The sequence below is a fragment of the Culex pipiens genome, chromosome 2 (assembly GCF_016801865.2).
Source record: "Culex pipiens pallens isolate TS chromosome 2, TS_CPP_V2, whole genome shotgun sequence".
Taxonomy (NCBI): domain Eukaryota; kingdom Metazoa; phylum Arthropoda; class Insecta; order Diptera; family Culicidae; genus Culex; species Culex pipiens.
In genome coordinates, this window is record NC_068938.1 from 181,974,582 (window position 1) to 181,993,601 (window position 19,020).

Consider the following 19,020-nt stretch of genomic DNA (forward strand, 5'->3'; position numbering starts at 1 on the left):
CAAAAACATCCAAATATTGTGCCGTAACAAGGGTAAAACAGCTGTCCCAATTCGCCCCAGATGACGGTACACGTTTTTATTTGTGACTTTTTGAAACGAGATTGCAAAGCGTGACATATCATAGTTATTAAATTCCTGTTAAAACAATGTGATTTTTAATCTTGGTGCACAATGAACGCAGCCGGTTTTTGACAGATTTCAACAGTATGTTTGTTTATAACCTTTCACTGTTATTAATAACTGTTTACGTTTCTCCAACTTTGAAGCTTAAAAGGTGAAAAAATCAATTAAGTTTACGTAGTTTCTTTTCTTTTTGATTCGGTACAATGTACAATCATTTTAATACAATATATACAAAATTATTCGATCAAATTCCATTGGTTTTAACCTGTATAGTGGTTTGGATGATCCTGGCAAAAGAAAACAGAAGCGGTATAAAATAAAGTGCAAAGATTTTTTTTTATAAAAGCCTTAATATAAGAAAAGATATTTGTGTCCGAAAATTTACTCTTCAAACTGTGTTTTAAGTAAAAAATAAAAAAGGATATTAATTAAAAATCAAATATAGGCTACTATTGAACAAGAATCAAAGGATTTAAGGATGTTTTCAATAACGGAAAAATGGGTACTAAAGCCCTATGTCAATTTTCATGTACAACGGTAAAAAATCCATTTTAAACTCTTTGGGGTCTTACAAAGGGTCATTGTGCTCAGAAAAATAAGCTTTTTCGCTGTAAACAATAATATCAGCAATCTTAGCTTCATTTTAGGACCCAATTAAAACGAAACATATGCTGATTCACTTTGCTTAGCAGTATATAAATGCTGAAGTGTTGGATAGGGTGAGGTTGATAAAATGTACAACGTGTAGATAGACTTTTAAAAAGACAGAACCTGACCTCAAACCAGTTGAAGTATGTGTGTTTGCTGATAATTTTAGGTAAAGCAGGACTAGATAGTAATTTAAACAATGCGCACAAGAAGAAAACTTACGGTCTGAATTATCAATGCAATCAATGTGACAAAGGTTACAAAGAAAGTCCTTGAAGAGGGTAAATTCAAGTGCAAACTTTGTTCAAAGGTGGCAATACTCAGACCATATGCTAATCAATACTTTCATTCCAGTTCTACGCCATCAAACACGCCATGAAGATGCCCGAAGTCAGTCAAAATCCTTTCGAGGAGGCGCCGGATGTTTCGCTGTACTGCAAACGGCGTAACATTCAGTTCGATTTGAAAAATACGTTCAAAGATCACCAGCAGTGCCTCCAGGCCGGTGAGAAACAGCTGCAAAAGACGGTGGTGTCTGAAGCTGAACATTGTGCTTCGGCGACGGTTAAACAGGAGCCGATGGTAATCAACGAAACCTCGTCAAATAGCCACGAATCACAGCACTACAACTTTCAAGAATCTGTCGCGGTGAAGCAAGAACCGCAGCTTTGCGACAGCATCCCAACACTCCCCATGGAAATCATCTTCAAGCAGGAACCGGCCACAATCGATGGCGCCAGCTCATCTTTCTGCTACGAAACGGTGGTGAAAGAGGAATTAATTTTCGACGACACTGCTCAAGAGCAAAGCACTAGCCTAGCGAAACCGAAAGTAAAAGCGCGACAGGAAACGGTTCGGAAGTATGACTGTCTCCGGTGCGATCGCTCGTTTGGGAAGCAGTTCCTACTGAGAGATCACACACGAGACCACGTCAACTTGGACACGGAGCGGTACAAGTGTGACGGGTGCGGAAAGGTTAGATTAAGTTTAGCAATTGATTGGAACCATTTAGCTAATCAAATTTCAACCTTTCAGTGCTTTGCGCGGAAAGGCAATCTTGAAGTTCATAAAAGGGTTCACGAAAATGACACTCGCTATGAGTGCCAAACTTGCCACGAGGTAAGCGATAGCGTTTAATCATTGAACGAAGCATTTTCACAGATAACTTTTTCAACTGTAGACATTTACCACCCAAGTGAGCCTGACGAGGCACGAAAGAGTCCATGTAATGGACCCAAAATTCGTGGAGCTTCTGGACAACATTCCACAGGACGAGAACGGCAAATCGATTTGCGCCGTATGCAATGCGAAGTTCACACATCGCGAGCTAGCATATTGGCACCTAAGAAGACACATTATGAAGGTGGAAGGCCATTTTTCGTGCAGTGCTTGTGGCCTGGTAAGAAATAGGTAAGACACATTCCGAACACCCTTTTAATTTTGTCGATCTTTCCAGCGAGGTTTAACCAGAACTGCCCACCAAGTGCACATGAAAAGGCACGAAAATGCAAACGAGGTGCCGGAAGAACGCGACGAAGATGGCCCAGACGAGGAACTACCCAATCCGGATGTCGTTTGCGTGAAAGGTGCTGCAAGGCACTGCAGAACTTGCAACAAATTTTTCCCAACGAAATATGACCTGAACTCACACATTCAACGGTCGGAAATCCGGTTCCTCAAGGTAATTGTGACGTGTTGGTTCTATTGGGTCATTCTAAGACCGTTTTTTTTTGTAGCTGAAGTTAGCTGCCGTAATTGGATCTGATGTGGAGGACAACCGAGAGAAATCGAACAATATCAAAAAAGATTGTTAAGCTATCAGTCCAATGAGGGGAGTTTTTCATATGTTTGGCAGGTTAAAGATTCGTTCTATTGTTTGTTGTTTAAACTTATTTTCCGAAACCATTGAAATCTCGATTGAAATAAACTTGATTCCTCAGACTTCGTGTTTGGCCCATTTAAATTGTTATGGCAAATTTCTCCCCGAGCATGCAAAAATAGATTTATTTACTTGCGCATGTATTGCGTGTACGTACACGAAAATAAAGTGAGGTTAAATTTTGTCAGGCAGCAAAACCAAAGGGGGCGATAGTGTGGGTACGCGAAACGTAATAAAGCTCTATCGAGAAATTAAAAGTGAGAGTGTGTGCGTGCAATATGGAGTTAATCTTTTTGAAAAGCCTTGGTAAGCTTCACAGCAACTGAACAGAAAGTTTAACTCCATGTTGCGATTTGACAGCTCGATAGAGTTATCTAAGCCCGCTCTCACGCATACTTGCACACCATTTGTTTTGCTGGCAGGTACAAAATGTAACCTCAATTTTTTTTGTGTACGTACACGCAATACATGCGCACGTAGATAACTCTTTTCAAGTAACATTTTTTGGTAAAATACAGCGCTTATTTAGCTCAGTGCACACTGTGCGCGGTTAAACTAAATTACGCAGCACGCAGCCAATTTTTGACAAATGTAGACATGTAAACAATACTTAGTGTTTATCTTATCCCTTGGTGGTGTTTATCAAATAAATTAAATTTTGCAGCTTAAATATTAAAGTACCGATCCAAGAAATAAAAGTAAGTTTTAAATTAACTTTTGACAAAGATCTTTGTCCTAAGGGCTCTATTCTGTTGAGGTGTCAATCCAGAAAAACGAAAAGTGTCGAGGAAGGGGTCTGCAACGCAACAAGTCTTGTTGAGTGGAAGCACGGTTGCAACAAAAAGTGAATGACGTAGGAATGGGATAGCCGACGCTAAGGGGCGGGACATGCGTCCCCAATCTAGGCTAATAAAACTAGTCCCGGTCAGTCGAGGGAGATCATTCTATCGCTGGACGCCGAGGAGTAAACTTCAGCCTGGGCATGGAGCCAGATGGCCTGGAGTTTGGAGCAGTCTAAGTTGAGGCCCCGGAACAGTCCAGCCACAAAAGTTGTACTGGCAAGATCTCTCAGGGGTGTTCCGATGGAAGGACAATTACCAAACCATACGAGTTTGGGCAAAATGGGTATCAAACTTCATGGTTTTTGAAATGTATAACTCATCGGCCTCAGGCAATAACGGTTTGCATGATGGATCCGCCCATCATTTCATCAAAAAATATAAGATCCGGCATCCAAAAAGTGTATGATATACACTTTAGTACTCATTACTGTTGATAGGTCTATTTACTGTTTCACTCAAAATTGTCAAATTTCGATTTTCATCCAGATGACAACGGAGCAACTGCCGGAGCAGTATTCTGTCTTCGTGAAAGAGGAACCCCGTGAGGAATCACAAATTCCGGTATTCTGCTATGAAGCGATAACCAAAGAAGAAGTTATCCTCGAGGACGAGCTGGCCGAGAATGAGCCATCCGGTGATGAACGCTCGCACGGTATGCCAGCTCCAGTGGATGAAAATCAATTTAAGCACTTTAAATGCTCCGAGTGCAACAAATTGTTCAAGAGAAAGAAATTCGCCAACACATGCGAAAAGAAGCACGAAATAATACGGCTAGGACTGTTTGAGTGCAAGATTTGCAACAAGGTTGGTGTTGGCTTTTGAAATGTATAATTGATGTAATAATTGATTTTTCATACACTTTAAGCGCTTAAGTAAAAAACAACATCTTGCGAATCACATGGAATCCCATAAGAGAGGAACGGTTAAAATGTTTGGGTGCAACATTTGCAACAGGGTTGGTATTGATGTGATACGATTGAGAAATTTGTCCAAAATTTTTCCTTCAATTCTTTTTTAGCGCTTTTGTTCGAAGCAACTTTTTGAGAAACATGAAAAGAGCCAAAGCTGCGGAGCTAACAAAATATTTGGTTGTCAAATTTGCAAGGAGGTACACATTCAAATTTGGTTGTTTATTTAAATACTAAGCTGACTTTCTTATTTCTTTTAAAAGCGTTTCGATACACAGGCAAATTTTTATAGACACATGTTATCTCACACTAAAGAAAAAAATGCAACAAATGCAACAAACATACTCCCGGCGAAGGTTGCAGTCGATAATCACATGTTCAAGTGCCCAGAGTGCGGTAAAACATTTGATCGTGTTAATTTGGTTAGAGGATGTCTTAGGAAGCACGAAGCCCGGCAAATGGGATACTTCAAATGTCGCTTTTGCTTGATCGTTAGTATTTTATGACTTTTTTATCATTTCAATCAAGCATATTTATAAAAATGATCATTTTCTTTTTAAGCACCTTGGTACATATCAATATCTGAAGAAACATGAGGCTCGACATCGATTCGAACAGGTTTAAAAAAAAAAAACTGTTAATTATTTTTGCAATTTTTAATCAATTTTATTCTTTTAGAATACTGACAACGCCGAAACAGACCTTCCAACAGACGGGCAAACGCTCCCGCCAGTCATCAACGAGGAAGAAGATGAGGCTGAAGACTCTAACGGCGAGCTGGAGGTGGAATCAAAACAATTTTACATTATCGAAGAGAGTTCGGTAACTGCTTCGGTGAAAGAAGAGGAGCTGCAAAATCTGCCCATCAAAACTGAGCCTGATATCGAGCAATGCATTCCGCACACTGTAGTGAGTGTCAGTCCACAAGTGAAGAAAGAATTTATCGTTCCGTCGTGATGTTCAATAATTTTGATTAAATTTTGAATAAAAAAGGAATATTGATACACTCAAACACCGACGGTTTGACACCAACTGTTGTCAAACGAACGGGGTCACTTTTTAGTTTGACACCCCTTTTACACTGAGTTCACACACACTACCGAAAAAAAAAATGCAGGCTGTAGTTTTTTTTAAAGGTCAAATAAACAAAATTTTATTGTTTTTGTTTTTTAATTGTTTTTGAATACCTTTGGCACACAGTAGTCGAAATTGGACCTAAAATCGTACTTAATTAAACGCGACTGGTACTCACGAAATGGCAAAGGGTCCATTTCGCCCCAATTCCCTATTTTTCAACAATTTTTCTTGAAAATCGATCTGCGCTTAGAAAGGAGGCTTCATGTGGCCATCTAAAATGCACTTCTTATGTAAAAATATCCCAGCATTCCAGTCAAAATAACCACTTGCACCGCAAAAATCATCTAGGGCCCATTTGACCCCAATTTCGTTGTAAAAGCATTTTTTAACGTTTTCAAATGTTAAGTCAGACTTTAAAAAAATCTGAAAATATTTTTATCGGAACGATCAGACAATTTCACATAAGACTGACACTTGACTTACACTTGATAGTTTGACAAATGTAGGTTCTCTAAAATGATCAAAAATATTGTTTGCCTAATGTAACAAAAGAACGCTCCATTACACTCTGACTTTAGCCGATTTACTCTTTTTTAGCTTGATCTAAAATTTTATTGCGCAGAAATGCATACACCTTTTTACCTTTCAGTTAAATGCACCTGAACTCAAAGTGTAAGTTTATTTCAGTGTAACATGTCTTCTGCACTCAAAATCAGAAATATCCCTCAAAAGGGTACTTTCAATCCTCAAAAAGGATACTTTCTATCCTTTTTTTAAGTTCACCCGGCGTCACCTTTAAAAGGATAAGTAAAAATCAGTACATTTTCGATACCCTTTTAAAGGATGACGACGGGTGAACTTGAAAAAAGGATACTTTTTACTTTGAGTGTGCGGTCATATTTTCGTGATGACATCGATGACATTGTAAACAAAAATAAATAGTGAATATAAAAACAGTGCATAAGTATGGCAGGTAGTGTTATCGGGATGATTTTTATGAGTGCACCCGTGCAGCCGCAGCCACTCTCCCAGAGGTAAACAAAACCACTACAAAAACAAAGGTGACAGATTAGTGAATCAAGATGGGAGTGGAGAATGTTTTGCATTACTAGAATATCGTTATATTCACAAAAGGTTTTTGGTTTAATCAATTTATTGTAATTTTAGCGTTTATCGATAACGATAGCCCGATAGTTTACCAACAACCATATCAGATCCATAAATGGCAACGGAAATTTTTTCCGAAGAGTTGCACCAAACTCATGTGTTTACGGTTGTGAAAGAGGAGCCTCCGGAGATTGACCCGGGAGCCGCGTCATTCTGCTACGAAACGGTGATCAAGGAGGAAGTTATTCTGGAGGATCCGGTTGAACGTGCCGACGATCTGCCAGAACCAACAGAAATCCCAAAAGAGCACCCCTTTAAATGTTTCGAATGTTATCGAACGTTTGCTATAGAAAACAATTTGAAAAAATGTTTAAAAAGACACCATGCCATTAGAAATAAACTTTACAAATGTAAATTTTGTGGAAAGGTTGGTTTAATTTTTAAACTTTAACAGACAAATTCGACTGTTTCGTTTTATTTTTAGTGTTGTGGTACTAAGCAAGACAACGACAGACACAAGAGATCCCACAAGAGAAATTTGAAGAAATTAAAGCCGCCTGTTCAAGATATTGAAATAAATAAACAGAAGCAGCCAGAATCTGTGAGCGAAAGCCCTAGCGGAAATTCAACGGAAATTTCAAAAAGCCACCGCTTTAAATGTTCCGAGTGCAGCAAAACATTTGATAAAAAACATCTGCGTCAAAGATGTGAGTGGAAGCACAAGGTTATTAAAAGTGAGCGGTACAAGTGTGAAACATGTGGAAAGGTTGGCAAAATTAGTTCTGTCTAGCCTTGCTACTGTAAAATTCTAATTCAATTGCCCAATTACTCTTCCAGCTTTGTTGTTCCAAGTTTAACCTTACCAGGCATGAGTTCACCCACAAAAACGAACAACAACAGCCAAAATCCGGTGGAGATCTGCCGAGTTCAGAGGAGAAAAATTCAATGGTACAGTTCCCTTCCGATTTACACTTACAGCTCTAAAATAGTTGCAGTAGTAATTTTAACGTTTCTGAAAACTGATTAAAAATGTTTCTAAAATAGCAAAACTCTATTTTACACTCTCCCTACTTTACATGCGCTGATAATAATGAAAAGACGCCCAATGAGGACAGCAATGAAAACGAAAGTGAAGAATCGGACGAGTCATCCGAAAATTGTTACAAATGTCCCGAGTGCCCACGCAGGTTCAAAGAACGGTACCAGGCCAATAGATGTAAAAAGCAGCACTTGGCCAAACGGTTAGGATTGACCGAGTGCAAATTGTGTAAAAAGGTTGGTTTGCGTTTGGGAGATTTTGTTCAGGCGATGCAGCTTAAAAATCGTTTCTTTTCCAGCAATTGGGAACCATACGTGATCTTAAAAATCATGAACTTACTCATAGTAGAGTAAAAACCCCCGTAGTTAAGCCAGCGTACTTTGCGTGCGAAATTTGCGATAAGGTTTGTAGCTGAGTTAAACATTAAAACAGTTTCAATGACTCTTTTTACTGAAATTTTCAGCGCTATGTCAAGAAGGAAAGCATAAAAAAACACATGCTTACTCACCAAGAAGGGGCACTTCTGTTCAAGTGCCATACGTGCAATGTGGTATGTACAAAGATGAGAACACAGATAAAAGATGTGAAATTTGAACTTTACCTCGCATCATCTACAGTAACGGCGATTCAATTTAAAATATTCTCAAATTCTCTAATTCTTAAAATCTTAGATTTTTAAATTCTTAAATTATAAAATTAAAAAATTCCAACAAAAAAATCAAATTATTCGCTCTACAGCATTGCCTTGGCGTTCTCGATTGCGAGATTTCTACTCGAAACTAAGTGTCCGAAGGCTTGATTGTTGAGGCAATTGCAAACCTCTTTTTACACTTTAGTTTCCATCCACCCCGGGATTCGAACTGACGACCTTTGGATTGTGAGTCCAACTGCCTACCAGCGACTCCACCAGGACAGGACCCAGGGAAACGACTCCTACACCTGGACTGAGCTAACGACCTAACCTTTTTAGGTTAGTCCGGGGCCAACATTTACTCCCCGGAAGGCGTGATCAGACAAATCTCGTATCGAAAAATGCCACCGGGACCGTCTGGGATCGAACCCAGGCCGACTGGGTGAGAGGCAATCACGCTTAAATTATAAAATTATAAAACTAGAAAAATTATAAAATTATAAAATTATAAAATTTTAAAATTATAAAATTATAAAATCATAAAATTATAAAATTATAAAATAAATAAATTAATAAATTAATAAAATATTAAATTATTAATTCGCAATTCGCAATTCGCAATTCGCAATTCGCAATTTTCAGTGTAAGAACGGGCCTTGACCGATCTTATGCACTAGGTTCCCGACGAACACGCACTGCCCTTACACCTACATCTCACCCTTGCTCTGAGTCAGTACGAGCAGCACGCTAGAACACGCTTTGAGTGTTCGTGCCAGGCATGCACACCTTCTTTTCCGGTTACGCATTTTAACTCGGCCGGGGGTGGTACATTACGTAGGGTTTGATGTAAGTATAAGCGCCTACCATTTATAGTGTGCCTATCAACTTTCATTAAAGCAAAAACTGTTTTATTTTTAGTTTGAATTCAAAAACTTATTGTTATTTACTGTGTATTGTTTTCTCTTGAAATCTTCCCTATTGTTGAGTCTGTTTATCTGTTGCTATTTCTTTTGTCGCGGTGTTTTATTACAATTTTTGGTCCTAAGCATGTTATAAAAGTTTACCAAAAAAACAATAGTAATATTTGTGTTAATCCTTTAACCATTCCATAAATTGAGTAAGGGCTCAAACCTCACTTGTTTGAAAAAAAGGGTGAAGATTGAAAACAATTGACAGTAAAAGATAATTTATTTTATAAAAATCAAGTATCAATAGTAAGAGAATGATGAGCGTATTTTGAAGAATAAAAATGAGAAGCTAGATGTATTAGATGTAAAATTAGACAATAGTTAATAAAAAGAGATACAAAACAAGCTTAGATTATAGATTATAGTAATGATAATTTATAGGAAAGATAAAGAATTATTCAAATAAATAAATTCGCAATAAAATCAAAAAAGATTAGGCGAATGATAAATAGACTTGATATTACTAGTACATTAAGGAAAAGTATATTTTTAAGGAAAAAAAAAAAACAAAACAAAGTTTGTTACAGCAGTATCAATTGATAGAAAAGAGTGGAAAATCTTTGAGAGATAAGAGAATCAAAAGTTAGTAAAATTAAAATCAAATGTTGGATATTAAATAAAAGAATCAGTGAAGAAATGGGAATCAGAAGAGCAAAATAAAAATAGGAGATAGGTGGTAGCTGAGAATGAAGAGAAGAGAAACCCCGTTGTGCGATGTTTCAGGTACATCCACAGCAGTTGACTCAACATACTGCGAATCAAAACAATACCGTCTACAATCACAAATTACTTCCCTTTCCCACATTGTCGCGCCCCTTTCTTTTAGCCGTCTCGACTCTGACCCGCGGTGGTCAAAGGTTTACGATCCGTTTCCACAGGCCACCAGCTAGGTCATCATGAAAACCAAGCCAACGTGGAGGTAAGAAAATAGGATACTCGCAAGAAACCAGAGCTATACTGTTCTGATCAAGATAATTCGGATGATCTAACAGAACTACGGATGTAGTTAGTTACGCTCCTTCCAGGATGTTCCTTACGTGGACGTCAACCGAAGAGCACGCAACAAGGTCAGTGCCATTGCATGCTCTTAGGTATCAATCCTTGGCCTGCAAATATTAAATTATTAAATTATTAAATTATTAAATTAATAAATTATTAAATTATTAAATTATTAAATTATAAAATTATAAAATTATTAAATTATTAAATTATTAAATTATTAAATTAATAAATTAATAAATTAATAAATTAATAAATTATTAAATTAATTAATTATAAAATTTTTAAATTCTCAAATTCCTAAAAAACTTGAAATACACTCGTTTTCCAGAAATTCCCAACTAGGGCGGAGATGCTTACGCACATCACAAGACACGACTGGAACGAAACAAAGCATAGTTATGCCGCAAAGCTGGTTAAGGAAGACGACGGCAACTATTTATGTACGGTTTGCAGCAGGAGATTCATCAACCTGAGAACGGGCATTCCCCACGTGTTCCGGCATATGAACATAATTGAAGCGCTTTTCGAGTGCAAATCGTGTGGACTGGTGAGCGATTTTGATTTTTTTTAGATGAGGCAATTGTTTTTGATACATTTTTGTAGCGATGTGGAGATGCATACGAGTACAAGATACACATTCAAACTCACAAGAAACCGGAAGAGGCAACGGATGCTTCCGATGGGAAACCACCTGCGGAAGAACCAGATTCGACTTCGTCGAAGGAAAGTGCTGCTACGCAAAAATCTACCCAACTTGACTGCAGAACTTGTCGAAAGGTGAATTATTTAGTAGATTTTAGGTTTAAAGATTAATCCTCATGTCAATTTTAGCGCCTACGCAACCAGCAATCCCTCGAGAGGCACGAGATTATCCATCGGATACGAAAGAAGCGGACCGATGATGTCGCAGAACCGGAACAAGCGGCGGAAGAGGGGAATAAGACTGAAGAAACTGGCGCCTCTTTTTGCTACGAAACGGTGACGAAGGAAGAGCTGATCATTGAGGACGATGCGGTAGAGGAATCAGGAAAGGACGAGGGGCAGGAAGAAGTTCCTCGAAATTCGTTGGAAGGTAGTCAAGTCAAGGAGGATGAGACCGGAAGAGGACAGGAGGAAGATTCTAGGGAATCTCTGAAGGAACAAAGTGAACCTAAGGAGGGCGAGGTAAAAACTCAACTGAATGATATTGAAGGAGGTATTAGACTGCGACAAACAAACAAATAAACTAGCACTGTTTGACAGTTTGCCTGCGTTTGTGTGCAGAAACGTCAGCATGCATACATTTGCTTTGAATTTGAACTGTCAACCACGAAAATATGCGAGTTTGTTTTTGTGTCATAATCTAATACCTCCTTGAAGTTATGTCGAAATGTAGATCTGAATTCAAATTATTCATTTGGATTTTAATTTTAGCTTCCAAACAAAGAAACCCCAGGTCAAGTTATTCCCAAACAATGCGATATCTGTCAGAAGGTTAGCTCTAGTTATAATTTGTTATTTAGACAGCGAATGTCATGTCATTTAATCTATTTCTTCAATAGATTTTCACGAATAGACGTAATGCTGCATCACACAGGCAGTCTCACGAAAAGAGTGAAATTCCTCTAGAGTGCAGGAAATGCCATGAAGTGAGTGATAATGTGGACCAAGAAATTATAAAATAACTTATTTATTTTTCCTCAGAAATTTGATACTAGATACAGTTTGTTGGCGCACCATAAAACCCACGCAAATGATGAGGTTAAATCGAAGTATAAATATTTGATGGTCGAAGATGAGGAAGGTCACAGATGTTTGCTGTGCGAGACTAGGTTCAGCACTAGGAGCAAACTATTTGCTCATGTGCAAAGACACATGAATGTTATCGAGGGCGTTTATCACTGTAAAGTCTGTGGTTTGGTGAGCAACCTTCGAAATTGTATTAAAAGCCGTAAATAATAATTGAAACACCCCCATTTTCAGCGATGCGGCGAAAACTACGACTATCAGCTGCACATCAAAACCCACAAGAACATGTCCAATCAAAAGGCACTTCCGAGAGAGATTGAAGGCGTTCACACCGACTACGATTCATCGAGTAAAGTGGCCTGCGAAAAGTCGGATCTGCCACTGCACTGTAAGACATGCAACGTGTTCTTCAACAACAAGACTAATCTGAACGTTCATCTGTGGAAGTCGAAGCTTAGATTCTTAGAGGTAAATTTATTTATTTTTGTAAAAAATATTAATGAAAAATAATTATTTTTCTAGTTAAACAATACAACTCATGAAAAAGAGCCACCCGTTGGGAAGAAAAAACCAGTTGTTCCTAAAGTTAAGTCGCAACCGACACAACGTGGTCTAAGGATTAGGGTGAGTCACGTCGAAATAATCTAGAATTGTTTTTTTTTTTAATTTATTAAAAATCATTTCAGAAAAGTAGAAGCAAAACGATTCGTCTTCTCCCGAGAGATGATTCGAAAATTTTCACGGATGAAAATGGCTTCTACAACTGCACCAAGTGCGACTATAAGACGGTTAAATCAAAACTGTTCAGAGGTCATGTTCGTGGCCATAAGGCGGTTGAGGTTGGCTTGTACACGTGCGAGGTGTGTCAAATGGTTAGTTAAATCAATCTACGTTGACGACTATTTGTTGTTATCTGATACTGTTATTTTTTCCACCAGCGCTTACCAGACAAAGAGCATCTGTTTTGTCATAAGAAAACTCATTTAAAGGAAAGATTTGAATGTCTTACATGCCATCAGGTAGGTTTTACTAGATCAATGTTTTACATGAAAAATTTACTAACCTTTTTTGCTGTTTTATAGAAATTTGCAACAAAAAAGGATCTTTTCAAACATCGAATCATTCATACCAAGAACGTGATAACGAAGCAATTTATGGAGAAAGTTACCGAGGACGAGAAGGGCGTTTTCACCTGTTCAATTTGTGGCAAAACACACACGGAACGGAAGTACGCCTTTGCACACTTTCGCACACACGTGACGGAAAAATTCGTGTGCCAAATATGTGAAAAGGTTAGCGTTCGAAGGATCTAACTTGTCTGCATTCGCTAAATACTTTTCCTAAATTTTCAAGCGCTGCGCATCTAAAAACATTCTCATCCAACACATCGAAAGTCAACACGAAAAACTGCGGTTCAGGTGCAGCACGTGCAAAGAGGTGAGCTGTGAAGTGTGCAAAAAAAAAAAAAAACTAAAAAATAAAATGGTTGTTTGTATTTTTCACCCGCAGAGATTTGAGACCAGACCCGCCCTGTTTCGACACAAACAGGAGCACAAATCAGATTTGAAAGTGATTCTGCAGAAGGATGACCGCTACCGTTGTACGCGGTGTGACAAAACGTATGCCAGGCGGGATAATGCTTTGCTGCACTTTAAATCGCATTCGGTAAGTTGTAGGTAGTTTGAATTTTAACGTTTTAAAAAAATGCGTTTGTTTTTTTTTCAGAAAAACAAAAATAAGTCGGATGAAGAGCTACAGATAAAGGAAGACAACGCAACCGAGGAAGATCGAGATTCGCGGGAAAATTCTCTGAATAATGAAGAGCTGGACTCGTGAACTTAAGGTCAGTTGGGATACCAACAAGCTGCACAACATCTGTCAACCATCCTATAAACCTATTTCCATCAAGAAATAAAAATGTTGAATTTAAAATGTAAAAAGTGGATCGTATTACATTTTTCAAGAACTTCACACATCGCATGGCACATCTCAAATAATAAAAAAAAATCTGAAAGAATTTGTCAGGTTATGGATGGTCCTGATTTCTGTCCAAATTGCTAAATCTTAACGTATCCAGATTTTTAAGCGAACATGGCGTTACGAATGGTGCACACCCGAAATGTCAAAATCACGCAGTGGTACTAACATTACAAAAAAAAAGTGTACCATGGAATGACAGCCTCACTATTTTTCTAATATTGGTACCGATGCGCGATTTTGTCATTTCGGGCGTGCACCATTCTTAATGCCATCTTCGCTTAAAAATCTGGATAAATTCTCCCTAACTTTTTCAAAAGGTCCTATCTACATAGAAAACCCATGTTGCATGTTGTTGTGAAAAGTATCCTAGAATTTACTTTTTTTGCAAAACTTTTGCCAGATAGCTGCTTCACGGGAAATTTGTAAATTTCCCGGGAATTTCCGAAATTCAAGCGGAAGTATACATTTTCTAAACTTGTTGGTATTTTTATTTAAATTTACAGAAAAAGTTTATGGAAGAACTCAGTTTTATTTCATTAAATTCAATTTACTACTCTTATCAATTCGTCTGGAAATTTATAGAGCACTAGAGCTACCAAGGGCGTGAGACTGCCTGCAACGCGGCTCTACTTTGTTCTAGCTGTTTAATTTTTCTGAAACAGACCACCCGCAACGCGGCGTTGCAGTTTTATTTTTCGAGCAGTTTTTTGAAACCGAAATAAAACTGCTCGACGAGTTTGTTTCAAACGTGAGACGATTTGGAACTGGAGAACTCAGTTTCAAAAAAAAAAATCAGATATATAGAGATATCCACGTTTTCTTACACACACACTGTGATGCTGTGTTGATAATCATACGCACACAATTAAAAGCATTTTTTGAAACAACATTTAGATCAGCGCGTTGCGAGCATCGTGTTCTAGTTTCATTTCCGCCAGTTCTTAATATGTAAAACTGCTCGCAATTTGAAACAATTATAAAACTTCGCGCTGCAGACAGTCTTAGACAGTCTCAAAAAAATGCTTTTAATTGTGTGCGTATGATTATCAACACAGCATCATAGTGTGTGTGTAAGAATACGTGGATATCTTTATATATCTGATTTTTTTTGAAACTGAGTTCTATTCCAGTTCCAAACCGTCTCACGTTTGAAACAAACTCGTCGAGCAGTTTTATTCCGGTTTCAAAATACTGCTCAAAAAATAAAACTGCAACTCCGCGTTGCGCGTGGTCTGTTTCAGTTCTATTTGAAAAATGAAACAGCTAGAACAAAGTAGAGCCGCGTTGCAACCAGTCTAAGAATGCTAAATATGAAACTACTAAACTTTTTTTTTTTGCTGTGAAAATTCTTTTAACTGAGGTCATTTATTATGCTGAATCGTAAAAAAATCATAAAAAACTACTTCTTATTATTAAAAAGGTGCCAGAAAAAGGCTAAAATATTCCAAATACTCGCTTCAAATATTCGAAAACTTTGAGTTGTAATTGCATAAAAATGGTATTTCAAGTAAAAATTAATTTCTTGAAAAAATATCTGCCTTGAATAACAGATTTACTGCATTTTTTCATTTATTTTTTTGCCATGAAAAACATATTTACTGCACTATTTTTTTTCATTTCATAATATTATTATTTATCATAGTTTCTCCAACTGATCACAGAGACAAATTTACAAGCAATTTTACTCACTGTCCCAACACTGTGATTAAAAAATAATACCTTTTGTATGAAATTATAGACAGCTTATCAATTTAGAAAATTTATATATTTTCTTGAGGTTTTTTTTTACCAAGGTAAGGTCAAAGCATTAATTGATCCTCACACTTATTTTGACCATTTAAGTTGATTTTCTATACAATTTTGTGGCACCATTTTAACCAGCACCAGGGTCAGAACAGTTTTTGATAAATTTAAAATTTCCTGGGAATATTGTTGAACATTTCCCCTTCCCCGCGAATTGTGTAGCCCCGGGAAATTGGACGCTCTGATAAACAGCAAAAGTGCTTGCTGTGTCAAAATAATAACACGATCACTTTTTTTAACGGTATAGCTTTTAAATTTCTCACGATTGATATCGAGTTTAAGGGATCTATGAAGATGTGATGGATTGAAAGCTGCACGAAACTGCGTCTTTAAATCAAATCATCCCAAAATCGCTATGCAAAAAAGACTATCACGACGATGTAATTTGAGCTAATTTTCAATTCAATTCAATAGTGTTTTTATTAGAATTTAACTGTTCTGCTCCAGGATGTTACATTTGCAATTCAGAGATTTGGAGAACCTTTCAACTGAGATCAATTCATAAGCCTTTGCAGGGAGGATACATATTTCTACGTTTAGATTTTGCTAACTGGGTGTTCTTTTAGGGAAAATAATTTTTGAGAAAAAACCCTAGATCTATGTTTGGCTTAAAAACTAATATCACAGTTGTTGGCGGAGGAGTGCTTCGATGAGCGGATTCGTTGACATCCCACACGAAGTCCGTAAGGTTCTCGTTGCCCTTTCGATGCTTGCGTCAACGGTGTCGACGCCGGCCAGCTTGTGTAGATCGTCGGTCGGGTACCACGGGTCCAGGTTGTGCACCATCTTGAGCAGCTTATTCTGCTTCACCTGGAGTCGCTTACGGTGCGATTTGGCGCAGTTGCCCCAGACCGCAGCAGCGTAGGTCAGCATTGGACGGATGATGCACTTGACCACCAGCGACTTGTTCTTGATGCTCAGCTTCGACCGCCGATTCAGCAGGGAGTAGAGCGCTTTGGTGGACCGATCCACCTTCCCGATGATGTAGTTCACGTGCTTGTCGTACTTTAGCTTCTTGTCATGCACCACTCCCAGGTACGTGACTTCGTCGTCCCACGTTGCAGGCTGGCCGTTGATGCTGATCGATCTGCGGGGAAGGTGCCGAGCAGCACGCCTCCTGGTGAAGAAGATGGACTGGGTTTTCCCAGCGTTCAGCTTGATGCGCCACTTCCGCTGAAACTCCTCGAGGTTGTTCTGTGCCGCTTGTAGGTGGGTGACGACGATCTTCGGGTCCTTGTCCGATGCCAAGTATGCAGTGTCATCCGCAAAGAATGCGTACGACACTCCATCGATCATCGGCACGTCGGAGGTGAGGATGTTGTAGAGAGTCGGGCTCAGCACTGATCCTTGGGGCACGCCGAAGGGGATGTTGTGGACGGAAGAACGCTCGCCATTCACCGTCACCGTAAACGACCGCTTTGTCAGGAACGACTCGACGATCTTGACCAGGAACGGCTGGAGGTTCGAGCGGAAGAGCTTGTAGACCACGGCGTCCTGCCACACGGAGTCGTAGGCTTTTTCGACGTCGAGAAGGATCATGCCGGTTGACTTCCCCGCCAGGAAACCGCGCTTCACCATCTCCGAGATACGGGCGAGTTGGTGCACCGTTGAGTGCCCCGGCTTGAAGCCGAACTGCTCGTGTGGAATGAGTTGCTCCGTCTCCAGGTGACGGTTTATCCGGACGAGGATCACCCGTTCCAGGAGTTTGCTCAGGCTGCTCAAAAGGCTGATCGGGCGGTAGTTACCTGGATTGGTTATGTCCTTGTTCGCCTTTGGGATGGCGATCACGTTCGCGTGTTTCCAGCCGGCCGGAAAGTAGCCCAAGGCCAGGCAAGCGTTGAAGATTTTGGTCAGGACGACCAACCCTTTTCTTGGCAGCTGCTTGAGGCACGTATTCCGGATTCCGTCTTGCCCAGGAGACTTCCGGTTTTTGAGCGTGCGGATGATCGCCTTGACCTCTTTCGGTTTGACAAGGGCGGCCGGAGGCACGGGAGGAGTTGTCGCTCGGATGTGGCCAAGCGCGTTCTCCACAGCAGCCGCTGTTTCGGGATCACCTGGTTGCTCGTTGTTGTGGGCAGCGGCGAATGCACTAGCGAGCGCTTCGGCTTTCGCTGAAGGGCTCGCTACGAGGTCTCCGTTGACGTTCAGCGGGGGACTGTACTTGACCGTGTTCCGGAGGTTGCGGGTAAGCTTCCAGAACTTGTTGCTGCCGTTGTCCAGCGTCCTTAGTAAGGAGCCGAAGTTTTTGTAGCGGTGTTCGGCGCTTTTGGTGCTGATGACGTTGTTCAGGTGGGTCACCACCGCTCCGATGAGCGGGTCACGTCTCCGGATGAACTGCCTACGCCGTACGTTCCTCAGCCGGATTAGCAGCTTCAGCTCGTCGGGAATGTCTTTCTTCTGAGGTAGGATCCTACGCGAAGGGACAGCGGATTCCTCAGCAGCTTTCAGGATGGCGGTGAACTTGTCGATGGCGTCGTCGATTTTCTCCGAGCGATCCAAATCGTTGATCCAGCTTGCGTTAAGGTCGACCTCCCGCTCGATCGAGCGAGCAAATGTACTCCAATTCGCTCTGTCGAAGCATCGGACGAGTCTTCCAGCCGGGGCGACTGGAACGTCAGCGTCGATCTTAAAAGTGACCGGCAGATGGTCCGACGACAGTTCGACGTGCGTTATCGGCTTCGACATCTGCACCAGGTTGTTTGAGATGACCAGGTCCAGCGTGGAAGGCCTCCCTCGTCCAGCGGGGCAGCGGGTGGGAGTATCCGGAGCGTGTATGTAGATGTCCTTGGACTCGTACTCTTGGTGCAAGATTTGTCCTGCTTTGTTGGCCCTGGCACAGTTCCACATCCTATGTCGCGCGTTCAGGTCACCCACCAGGAAGACTGACCCATCGATGCTGCTGAGCTGCCGTATTTCGCGTCGGAATTGACAAAGCGTTGCCCTGCGGGTCGAGCCAGGGTAGTAAACAGCAACGATGTTCACTGGTGCGGGATCCACATTGATCGTGACCCCAACGGACTCGATTGCCCGGGTCGAAGTTTCGAGCTTGGAGTACTTTATCCCGTTACGCACCAGAAGTGCAACTCCTCCCCCTCGAGCAGCATCCGGTGAGTTACGGTCCGCGCGAACAATGGTGTAGCTTTCGTGGTACACCGAGTTGTTGAGCTGCAGCCAGGTCTCCGTGATTGCAGCGATGTCGATTTCGTGAGCTTCGAGGAAGTGGAAAAATTCCACAACCTTGTTGCGGATGGAACGGCAGTTCCAATTCATCACCTTCAGCGAGCT

General features: G+C 40.2%; 3 protein-coding genes across 6 annotated transcripts; all 3 read left to right on the forward strand.

Moving 5' to 3' along the window:
* Positions 1-253: 253 nt before the first annotated feature.
* On the forward strand, positions 254-2,712 carry LOC120429367 (zinc finger protein 567-like). 3 transcript variants are annotated; one of them, XM_039594546.2, is made up of 6 exons: positions 254-274; positions 1,126-1,746; positions 1,807-1,890; positions 1,952-2,170; positions 2,228-2,452; positions 2,508-2,712. In XM_039594546.2, exons 2-6 carry the CDS (start codon positions 1,147-1,149, stop codon positions 2,583-2,585), a joined length of 1,206 nt encoding a protein of 401 aa, XP_039450480.1. In that variant the 5' UTR covers positions 254-274; positions 1,126-1,146; the 3' UTR covers positions 2,586-2,712. The 3 variants fall into 3 exon arrangements, with proteins under 3 accessions (XP_039450480.1, XP_039450479.1, XP_052563663.1); XM_039594545.2 differs by lacking the exon at positions 254-274 and adding an exon at positions 293-1,052; XM_052707703.1 differs by lacking the exon at positions 254-274 and adding an exon at positions 302-432.
* Positions 2,713-3,249: 537 nt separating this feature from the next.
* On the forward strand, positions 3,250-5,532 carry LOC120429467 (zinc finger protein 260-like). Its single transcript, XM_039594553.2, has 7 exons — positions 3,250-3,348; positions 3,979-4,296; positions 4,358-4,447; positions 4,511-4,600; positions 4,664-4,891; positions 4,962-5,018; positions 5,079-5,532. Exons 2-7 carry the CDS (start codon positions 3,979-3,981, stop codon positions 5,355-5,357), a joined length of 1,062 nt encoding a protein of 353 aa, XP_039450487.1. The 5' UTR covers positions 3,250-3,348; the 3' UTR covers positions 5,358-5,532.
* Positions 5,533-6,365: 833 nt separating this feature from the next.
* On the forward strand, positions 6,366-13,873 carry LOC120429814 (zinc finger protein 585A-like). Of its 2 annotated transcripts, XM_039594876.2 has the most exons (21): positions 6,366-6,511; positions 6,645-7,011; positions 7,069-7,350; positions 7,422-7,532; positions 7,683-7,859; positions 7,922-8,026; positions 8,087-8,173; positions 10,553-10,771; positions 10,828-11,001; positions 11,056-11,388; positions 11,638-11,697; positions 11,766-11,852; positions 11,908-12,123; positions 12,187-12,420; positions 12,475-12,576; positions 12,639-12,824; positions 12,891-12,971; positions 13,035-13,244; positions 13,306-13,389; positions 13,462-13,617; positions 13,678-13,873. In XM_039594876.2, exons 2-21 carry the CDS (start codon positions 6,700-6,702, stop codon positions 13,786-13,788), a joined length of 3,327 nt encoding a protein of 1,108 aa, XP_039450810.2. In that variant the 5' UTR covers positions 6,366-6,511; positions 6,645-6,699; the 3' UTR covers positions 13,789-13,873. The 2 variants fall into 2 exon arrangements, with proteins under 2 accessions (XP_039450810.2, XP_039450804.2); XM_039594870.2 differs by lacking the exon at positions 6,366-6,511 and having other exon boundaries at positions 6,525-7,011.
* Positions 13,874-19,020: the final 5,147 nt, after the last annotated feature.

Bases quoted from the DNA above. Each gene is read 5' to 3' on its own strand.
- LOC120429814 (XM_039594876.2), top strand. From the start codon at position 6,700: ATGGCAACGGAAATTTTTTCCGAAGAGTTGCACCAAACTCATGTGTTT. The intron at 11,389-11,637 runs GTAAAAACTCAA...TTTTAATTTTAG, and splicing joins GTGAACCTAAGGAGGGCGAG to CTTCCAAACAAAGAAACCCC. The intron at 12,577-12,638 runs GTGAGTCACGTC...AAATCATTTCAG, and splicing joins AACGTGGTCTAAGGATTAGG to AAAAGTAGAAGCAAAACGAT.
- LOC120429367 (XM_039594546.2), top strand. From the start codon at position 1,147: ATGAAGATGCCCGAAGTCAGTCAAAATCCTTTCGAGGAGGCGCCGGAT. The intron at 1,747-1,806 runs GTTAGATTAAGT...TCAACCTTTCAG, and splicing joins AGTGTGACGGGTGCGGAAAG to TGCTTTGCGCGGAAAGGCAA. The intron at 2,453-2,507 runs GTAATTGTGACG...TTTTTTTTGTAG, and splicing joins CGGAAATCCGGTTCCTCAAG to CTGAAGTTAGCTGCCGTAAT.
- LOC120429467 (XM_039594553.2), top strand. From the start codon at position 3,979: ATGACAACGGAGCAACTGCCGGAGCAGTATTCTGTCTTCGTGAAAGAG. The intron at 4,448-4,510 runs GTTGGTATTGAT...ATTCTTTTTTAG, and splicing joins GGTGCAACATTTGCAACAGG to CGCTTTTGTTCGAAGCAACT. The intron at 5,019-5,078 runs GTTTAAAAAAAA...TTATTCTTTTAG, and splicing joins CTCGACATCGATTCGAACAG to AATACTGACAACGCCGAAAC.